Source organism: Apostichopus japonicus, chromosome 2 (assembly GCF_037975245.1).
Source record: "Apostichopus japonicus isolate 1M-3 chromosome 2, ASM3797524v1, whole genome shotgun sequence".
NCBI lineage: Eukaryota > Metazoa > Echinodermata > Holothuroidea > Aspidochirotida > Stichopodidae > Apostichopus > Apostichopus japonicus.
In genome coordinates, this window is record NC_092562.1 from 18436554 (window position 1) to 18447278 (window position 10725).

At 36.8% G+C, this 10725-nt stretch overlaps 1 protein-coding gene across 2 annotated transcripts in view; it reads left to right on the plus strand.

Moving 5' to 3' along the window:
* LOC139980796 (uncharacterized) overlaps positions 1-9826 on the plus strand; it is a 23831-nt gene extending 14005 nt beyond the window's left edge. The window contains exons 4-8 of one of the 2 annotated variants that reach the window (XM_071992736.1): positions 733-783; positions 2922-3134; positions 4566-4678; positions 5194-5293; positions 8078-9826. In XM_071992736.1, coding sequence (XP_071848837.1) covers positions 733-783; positions 2922-3134; positions 4566-4678; positions 5194-5293; positions 8078-8091 — 491 coding nt within the window. In that variant the 3' untranslated portion in view covers positions 8092-9826. The remainder of the gene's footprint in view (positions 1-732; positions 784-2921; positions 3135-4565; positions 4679-5193; positions 5294-8077) is intronic. The other variant, XM_071992745.1, reaches the window with a different exon arrangement.
* Positions 9827-10725: the final 899 nt, after the last annotated feature.

Consider the following 10725-nt stretch of genomic DNA (forward strand, 5'->3'; position numbering starts at 1 on the left):
CATAGACATTGTGTTGGCCGTTCAAGGCACCTGAAGTGTATAATGAACATGGACAATCTTATAGAAGCCGAGTGTGTCTGGCCACTATCCGAACGTCTTCTTGAAAGGAGCCTATTTGCCCCCCCCCCCCATGTGTTAATGTTTATTCTCAAATGCATGAACTTTGACATAATATCATCATAATCTCATAAGCTGAGTATAGTCGTACAAGATTTGGCGCCTGTATATGCGTACCTCCAGGGCATTCCCCGTTTAATCAACACGCCTCCCACACAATAGATTCCCAGTGCAGCCAATACGGATATATGCTCGTAGTCTTGGCCAAGTCGTTAGTAATACTCTTTTTCTCGCGTGCAAACTGTAAATGCCTCAGAGTCCGTTTCTGCATGCCTACCACGAATGTGCTTGCCCACTGTGTATTTTACATGCCCAAGGATCTGTCCGATACAAACATCGAAAGCGTTGCCGCGGGCGTTCTCTGGACAGTACAGCAAATAGATACGGGAAAAAAGCTTTGTGAAAAGAAAGGTCACTATATGCTGTTCATACTAGGGTCGTAACAAGACTTATATAGTAATATGCTCCCAGCCCCCCAAAAAGGAAAAAACACAAAGCAAACCGATGCATTTAATTGGTGAACTATATTATGTTTACTATACGTGTTGGTCACAGTACTGTTTTGATTAATTGTCTTTTTATTTTTTCTCACTTTTTCTCATTATTTTCTTATAGCCTCTACGACAACGCAAGCTACCACAACCGTTCCTACGACAATAAAAGAGAGTAAGTAAAATCTCCCCCGATATACTGTTATACTTTTTGTATCTTTGTTATATTGCCATGTTGTGCTGTGCTTGGCGCTGGGCCTTCCACCCCCTCCCCTCCCGCACACGCCCCTACCCCACCTCTCGCACATATGAATGCTCAAAGTAGTTCTCTTGAACTCGGGGTTTCTTATCATATCGAGTGTATTTTCTTATAACAACTCCAAGCTTATACAATACACGTTCCTCTGCATATATAACTTACGCGCCAAATTATATTAAATAATTAGCAAACACTAGGACATATGCAATAAAGTGTCATATCCTTTACACTGAACAACATGTTACTATAGCAACGTTAACATTTGAATAGTTATTGTTTTATTGCTAATTAGTAATTTTGTAATGCTGCATAGGTTACCATAACAGTTCAGTGTATGGTAACATTTCGTACGTACTTCGCACATATTTACCTGAGAGGAGTTCTTACGTTTCTCGGCGTTATACCATGGTAAAAATGAAAAATATGCTAGAACTCAGGACAGTGATAAAGTGGTCATATCTTTTTCGTTTCCCGGTGTAATGCCAATATTACGAGTAAGTTTGTATACTCACTCTGTTAATCAATGTAATAAGGCGTTCGATGTTCTAGTTTTGACTAAACTTAACGTAAACCTTTATACATGAATAAAGAAAACTGATGTCTCACCGAATATTATAGCTGTGAAAAGTGTGAGGAAAGCTACTTACGGTAACAATCACCTTAACAGCTTTACATTCTTTCCACATCCCAAAAGGAACAGGCTTGTTCAGTTTCAACACATATTGAAATTTTCCAAATGAATAATATATACGCCGCGTGAAGATGAATGCATGATTTTGACACATTAATTAAGGAACCAATGGCGAAGGAACCGGGGGGCTGGGGGCGCCAGCCCCCCCCCCAGTGAAAAATATGGGGGGGCGGAAGTATCATTCCCCCCCCGCTCCGCAAGTCAGAATACCCCTTTTTCATTTCCAAATGAGAAAAAAATCTCATTTGGAGCACCAAATTGCATCTATAAGGCCAGGTGAAAATGCAAAATTATTTACAAAATGGATTGGGTGTTGAAGTGTGCTATATTGCACCAAATTGCATCTGAGGCCACCTGGAAATGCAAAAAAAATTCCAAAGGGGAGGGGGACACCCCCTCCCCTTAGACCCCTCCCCCAGGCCGGCCATCAGTCTTCAGCCCCCCCCCCCCCCCCCACTCAAAATAACCTACCTACGCAACTGTAAGGAACGATTACCCTTCAATTATCAAAGACAAAAAGTTTACTCATACACGTGAGAGAAATTACATGTATCTGATTTGGTTGTTGTTTTACGCGTAATCCTTGATGCTTCATTGATAGTCGTGATACACACCATATGCACCCATGGACATAACCTTTTTAATTTATGATTTAGAAAAGAAAATAGATGCAATAAAAAGAAACACATTTGGTTTTACTTTCATCTTGATATAGCTTTGTTTCGTTGCAGAGATATTAACTTGTGAAATTGATTTGTTTTTCCTTCGGTACATTGCTTAATAATTTTATAGCGCCATGCACACATTGACAGCAATCAAACTGTTGTTATCTTTGTGTTTCACTCATACAAGACATATTCATAGTTAAAATAATTATTTAAATGTAAAATAAAATCCCTACAGGAGTTCGATTATTTCCCTATGTTGTATATATAATCATTTAAACTGTTACAAGAATATATAAAGAGGACTTTGATGTGATATACATGTAATACTGCCAAAATGAACGTGATAAACTGCGTAAGGCCATTTAATGTCATTCGGAAAGAGTTTTAATTAATTCAAACAAAATATTAATTTAGAACTACGAATTATTAATTCATAGCAACGAAGTATATAATTCATAGCAACGAATTATTTCAATTGTATCAACAGATTAAAACATGTTTTTCGAATTGGACATATGGGCTATCTTAAAAAAGCGAAGAAGCAGAGAGTTATATAATATACTTCATTTCACAAACTTTTAAAAAAAAAACTTTTCAACTAAATATAGCTAGCGCCCTCATTTGGGTTTCTTCTTCGAAGTATAATGTTATTGTACTTCCAATCCTTACGAGTCCTATTTTAATTAATCTTTCAGCCACAGAAGCTAGTATCAAGCAACCGACCACGTCTTCCTCAACATCATCATCATCACACACAAGCTCTACAGAAGCTGCTGCATCGGAGAAGAAAAGCACAGATTCGTCTGATAATAGTTCTGGAGATCAAGATGGTGATGGCGATAGCGGTGACGTCACATCTACCACCATGGTACCAAACAATGAACAGGAAAATACCTCTAAAGATAAAGGTATTTGTTTAACATGCAGACATCACGTAATTATACGGACAATTTGAAGGAAAGGGAGAGGAATAGAGAAGGGGTGGATGGAGGGAAGGGGGAGGGAGTGTAGGATCGAGGGGGTGGACTAATGTTGATTTTAAAGTTGGAAGTCGGTATTCGGGCTGGGCCAGAGATGAGGGAGAAGGCAGGTGGGGCACGAAGGGTTAGGAAATCGCGTTCGCCTGAAAAAGATCTAAAACAATTTTACACGTCACATTATTACGCAAAGTTACAACTTATATGTCTGGGTTGTGTCCCTGAGCAATGATTGTATCCGTTAGTTCATTTTATGTGAAAAGAATAAAATATATTCAAAATAGCAACAACAATCATATAGCAATTATTTTCAAAGTCTAAGCAGAAGTGTCCTGCCTTTGCCAGTTTCAATTTTCAGCATAAACTATACTCCACATATACAACGAAAGCACTCACCCCTCCCTCTATATCTGTCCTTAATTTTTTTTCTTTTTTTGCTATATGAAGTCAGTATTTTGCAACTAACAGAACAGAAACAAGATTTAACTGCCCACTTATTAGGTAATAAAAAAAATATTTATACTGGGTGGCATTGTATTTCCTCAAAAATCGAACGTATTGATACAAGAGAAAGTATGGAAACTAAAAACTAAAATGAATGAAGAGGCTTTTAACTTGCGAGGGGCTCACAATTTTTTGAAGATGTCACACACCCCATCCCCCTCCCCCTCCCGATCACCTACAATTTCCCCATTTGAGCGGCCACCGATAGCAAGTATATACTTTTGACCTAGCCCATCTGCCACGAGTCGCATATACCACGCTCTGCCCAGTGGCGGAGCTAGGGGTGTTGGTCAGAGGGGGCGATAATAGTTTATAGGGGCGCTTTCGACACTATCTAAGCGGAGCTCCACCACAGGTTGGCGCGGAGCGTAGAGAAATTTTGTGAGTCAAGATACTCCTTAGATCGCCGGAGATGACCCTTTCCGGGTCTTGCTAATTTGCAGATAAACGAAGAATAAATAGGTGTCATCGCTATTTGTGACAACTCTGAAGTTTATATGGGTGTTGAAAGTGTATGCGCTTCATCACAAGACCGCTGTTAGAGCATTTTGTCAGAAAATTACACCAACAAAATGTGACAAATGTCAATAAGTAGATGAGAGCGCAATAATAAAGTCAATAATCACGAATAAGTAAAAAGTGGTAAAAAGCTGAAAAGGGCGCCAGCAGTCCATTTGAGTCCGTCAGGGGGGAATTCGCTCCGCCACTGGCTGTGCCCCCCCCCCCCCAACTCTTTACTACTCGTTGACCATTATGTTCCACGTAGGAGCTGTGTCTTTTAAAAGGAGCGTGAGCGTAAATAAGCGGTATAATTATGTCGACTAAAAGTAAACTAACACATTTTTTTTCATTGCTTAGTTTCAGGGGATCGTGGTAAATACAAATGGTTTCTCTTCTTGATTCTCCTTGTGTTACTCGTCGTGGGGTCACTAGTCACCATGTGGGCGATAAGACGATCCGCAAAGAGCCACGTAAGTATATAACACATAAGTACATATATACCAATAAGACGGGTTACTATAGAGCAACTTGCCGTTAATATTCATCCGCAAGATTGCTGATATTACAGAATGACTACATTTATTTTAGCGATATTCTTAAAGTTGCGACGGAGAGTCTAATATCCTACCCCCCCCCCTCCCCCTTAGTAGGTTAGTATATTGAAAGTTAGTATATATGTGTTAGTATATATAAAGTTAGTATAGGCTATATGTGTTAGTATATAAAGTTAGTATATATAAAGTTAGTATATATAAAGTTAGTATGTGTTAGTATATATAAAGTTAGTATATATGTGTTAGTATATAAAGTTAGTATATAAAGTTAGTATATATAAAGTTAGTATATATGTGCTACAATTTAATAAAGAGAAAAACATCTCTAGTATGTCCAGCTATACGCAAGAATATCATGACAAATTTTGAATTGATTCTCAAATACATTTTGCTCTTTTAGCTGTAGTAAATTCTGGTTAACTTTTTCACAGGGTAAATATAATCCAAACGCTGCTTTTATGGCGTATGCGCTTGACGCTGAAAGAGCGCCACCAGCATCACCATCGCCGTCGACAAATGGAAGTTTTGGAGGTACTTTGGGGTTGTTTGTGTTGTCCCAAATTCTGCACCCTTTCCCTTTCCTCAAAGCTTGCATCCTTCCTTTCAACAATTGCATTTCTTTCTGTGGTGGGTGAACGTGTCTTTTATCTCTCCCATTTCAAGATGACACTTAAACCTACGTTTGAGACAAAGCTCACAGAAAATGGAAGTCCAGTACTCTGTAGAAGTACTTTGGTTAGCCAATGGTTTATTTTAGCAGACGATGCAATAAGTAGAAAGAAATACGTCATGCTATTTAATTTCGTGTTAGTCTCAAAAGCCTTAGCTATTATGGGTTTCGAAATGTTGTTTTGATTGGCTGTGTAGTACTGACCAGATGTATATCGTCTGTTACTTATGTGATTGCATCATATCAATTTCTATGGATTGCCTACATCAAAACCCATAAAATAACCAGATGCACTCATTATGGTTCTCCCAGTTTTGGATTAAAATAATTTTAAAATCAGTTGTTTCGAAAAAAAGTCAACCTATTAGATTTAATTAACATCACTGTGGTCACGTGATCATGGTCTTGGTGTAATTTGAAGATTGGAATCGAAAAAGGAGTCACCTTTAGGTGATAGAATAACATTATCACTGTACTCTTAGTATTGATAGTTTCCATTCGATATCCAATAATCGATATTCCAGCTGGTTTATAAATCTATCCTCAAAGTAGGTGATCATTTCCAACGTAATTCAATCTTTTGTTTCAAACGCAACGTCCTCATTCTCATTTAGTTTTTACTCTAGAAATACACGCATGCAGTCGGCATGAATATATATGCATGTATAGAACAAATGCATTAATATAAACGCACACTAAATGCATTGGGCACGTATGTATTCACTCATGTATGATTTCTTTCCTTTCTTTGTGCAGTGTATATCTGTTTGGGTTGGACATGTGGCGGTAAACTATATTTGGATGTTTCAATTGGTCCGTAAATGGGTTGTTCTGTAAATTAATGCATGGTTTGCCATTTAAGACGTAAAACTGTTTCGTAAGTCATTAAAACGACGAAGCATAAACTCTATCATAACGGCAACGATAAGATATCGTATCTGCATGGAGTACCTGTAAAAACGGCGATTAAACTCTTGTAATCCAGAATATAATCACTGGCAAAGAAAGATGTAGATATGCCTACATATCAGCTGAAATTGTCAATTTTTGCTTTGTTTATAATCAATCATCACATTTTGCAGTTCCTTGCACTTACTTCCTCCTCACTGTTATAAGAATAGGCAATTAGAGTGCATTGATCAATCAATCAATCATGTTAGATATGTAGGTAATGCATTCATTTCTTCGGTTTGTGATGGGCATTGCACTATACGTTCATATATGGCATGTGTGTGTTGTTAGTTTAAGGGAATCCATTCGGTGACGTATATAATCAGCTTGTAAAATAACAGGCGCCACAGACTAATTTGAATGACACTGGACAGGATGTTTTGTTTACTGAGAAGAAGGCCTAGAAATTAAAAGTAAATATTAAACATCATTCTGAATTAGTATTTACTATTCCAAAATCCAATATCTTGAATGGACGGGAGCTAGGACTATAAGACATCACTGCAAGAACCAAGAAATCAACCCCCCCCCCCCACACACACACACACAGTGAAAGTACCTACATAACATCCCGGACAGAAAATTGAGCTATAAGGAATAACCCCAAGGAACCAAATGATCCACCCCTCCCCCCACCCCACACACACAGAAAACAAAAATGATGATTTCTACGTCATTGACAGAAAATCGAAACATGCAGATGGTATATGCAAAATTGTATATTGGATTTACACGGTACTTTAATATATCAAAGTATTACAATTTGGAATTCTTACTATAGCTACGCATGTAAACCCATTGATCCTGCTCTGTTCCTTTGCTTGTTAATATTTTCGTGCTTCCCTCCTTATTTTTGTTTTATATTTTACATTACTATAACTTTCTGTCACTATATTGTTATATGGAAGCGCTTTTCCTCTTTCGTGTATAAGAAAACTGACATGATCGGTGCCATTGTTGTGTTTCGGTAATAATATATCTCTAAAGCTTAATAAGGTTTGTAAAATCATTATATTTTATATGCGGTTATTGCATTTAACCTTATACATTGCTCAATATTTATCGCATTACATCGGGTACGATTGCGTCTCATCGCGTGGTGTCGGGCAAAATATCACAATAAATTGTATTTGTGCGGTGAGTGGTGATCCTCTTGTTGAGTGAGGTTTTGCTGTCCAATTTTCGTTTGAAAATAATATCACGATGACAGACAATGTAACACTCACGGTGAAGGCGAAAATATAAAACAACATACAACAAACAACAATTACAACAAACAACATGCAACAACAACATACAACACACAACAACATGTAAAAAACAACACACAACAACAACACATAACAACATACAACATGCAACAACATGCAACAAACTGGCGTCCACAATACGAGGAATCTCTTTATTCTGTTTAAAAGTATAAAAATAAGGGGGATAGATAATGATATGATTTTTGACCACACAGCTTATATATACATGGGCCTATGTCATATAGCGCAACTTCGAATAGACAAATTTGAAAGATGGTGATAATCTATCAGGTTATAGCTGAGTCATAAAATGTTACTATCGCAAATGACCGAACATGATACAAATGTAAACAAAACACTGCACCGTTCGTTCACTCATGTACTTATTTATATTTTACTTATTTGGTATCTTATTTCCCTTTCTTTCTTCGTCTTATCTTCTAGGACCAGTCGACTGACGCAAGGACTTTCAGACTGGAAAAAGGACCAAGTGCATAAGAAAACTTTCAAACATTGGCGTGGTTCACTCACATAATTATAATACTAAGGAGGAAAGTATGGAGGTTTCTAAGTGTCATCACATCACAAGGAACTAAAACTATATCATTATATATATATCTCAATATATATCTTGTTGTAGTAGGATGGACAGGTTTACATAGTCACAATGTTCCCAGCAAATTGCGAGCTTAATGTCTTGTGATAAGATGACACTTGTGGACATATGTATATAGCCACTTTCAATAGGTATACCAAAGAAGTTAAAAGGACCAAATATGTGGTGTGAAGGGAAAAGGTCATAGGGAGGAGGGGGGGTCATCGTCCATGGAAAGGCGTCGGGTGAAAGTACGGTAATATTTTCACGTCAAAGGTGGCTATATATATATATATTATCCAACTTATTATTATCTACGTTATCAATCATCAATTGGTTTTCCTTAAAACGTTTAATTGTTCTCGTTTTCCAACTGACACTATTTTATATCAAAAACTGAAAAAAAGGATTAAGTACTGTATATCGCAAACTAATTCTTCGGAAACATTTACGACTTTTAAAAAGTGTATAAGAAAAAGTTCGTTGGGGCAGAATATGTATCTTGATTTCTTTTAATCACTTCGCATGTATTCTAGAAGTAATTTTTTTCAACTTTCGTGCTTATTCCCGTCATGGACAAGGCAAACTAAAAATGTGCAAAAATTGCACTTAATTATCTTCAATATTTGTTAGTGGTGTATGTTGCGTTGAACTTGCTAATGTGTGGCGGAACAAAACTCTATTGTATTTAATTCGGTTAGTTCCAAACGAAACCAAATGTATTATTTAAAGTTTGTCGGACACAGAGTTTTTTGTCTCTAATAATGTAGATACTATGTTCTCCACCTTTCTCTATCCATGGGTCCATAGAGACAATAAACATATGTTCACGACCCCCCCCCCCCCCCTCTACACACACAGAGTATCAACAGCCATCCATAGTTCTTCCATGGTTGGAACTGACGTCAGTTTCTTTGCCCGAGGTCGCACTCAGTTCAGACTTACTGTGACTATGTTGACAGTGTACATTAGCCAGTGTAATACTGACGGGCTCGTTCGACTATTGCAAACCCTAGTTTATTCGTAGACTCAGTTGCTAATTGCGCTCACGGACCCTCCCCCTCCCCTCCCCACTCCAATTGTTTCCACGGACCAAACTTTGAGAACAATGAGTATAGACGGTTAATACGTTGCTGAACCACAGAAGTGGTGAACATAATGTAACCGAAGAGATCTCTGACAGTGATCGGTATCCAACGAATGTCACGTGACTTGGTTCGAATGACTCCTCCCCCCCCCAAAAAAAAAAAATCAAAGTAAACGCGATATATCGATATCGGGCAGACTTTTTTATGAGTATATAAGAAATAAATGTATCATAGTCGTTTAGCTTGAAATGTAAATAGCAAACCGTAGTTCCGGGATAAACAAGAGCTAAGGGGGAGGGGGGGGGGGCTTGTAAGAGAAACAGAAAAGTTGAATGGTGGATGTTGTTTACCGTTTTATACTTAGATACTTTGATATTTTGTAGAAAATATTATGTTTACATTCTTTCGGTTTAATTACATTATTATTTGCCATGCCTTATTGACAATTTAATACTTGTTTACGTTGTACTAATGTATATAATAACGTACTAACGTATAAATATATATATATATATATGTATATATATATATATATTTATATATATATATATATAATTATATATATATATATATATATATATTTATATATATATAATTATATATATATATATATATATATATATATATATATATATATATATATATATATATACATATGTTTATATGGAAACATTTAAGAAATAAACTGGATGTGATCATATTTAACCGTTCTGGAAATGTGAGTATATGATTTCCAGGTTTTTGTATTACACATTTTTTTTATTATAACGCTGATGACGCAATATTAATATATACGAGGGTATACAAAGCAAATATAACGGTCTGTTACTTTTTCTGTTTCACTATCAAATCCATTTTCCTTACAATATCTTGAACGACTTATGTCTCACCAATATATTGTCTCTCGGTTTTTGTTCTGGGAGTATTGACAAATGTATTCAAACATAAATATCAAAACGTGCGACAAATATTTAAGTAAGATGTTAAAGACGGCTAGCATACAAAATTGATGGTTTCGACGTGGAGGAAAAGTATAGCTCATGCAGCAATGACTCTTCACTGTACGCCCTTCTCGGTTCCCCCAATATATATCATGTATGGGCATTAAAGATGAACGATAGTGATTTTTCAGCATCGACGAAAAAATACGATTTTATTCAAAAGTATTCTAGTTGGTTTCCATATTACACATGTGAAAATTCAAGTCAATCCGATGTTGGGAAAGGCTTAAAAAAAATTCCTAAACTCGTTGATTTTTTAAACAAAAATTGGGCTTTTCGCGAACAGCGATATGATGATCACGTGATCTACAGTGACATGTGACGTCATTATGATGATAACAAAGTGAGCTCGGCGTAATGTACTTCAGCTGTGTGCACTTAGTGTGTAAGTTTAGTTGCAACCTACTC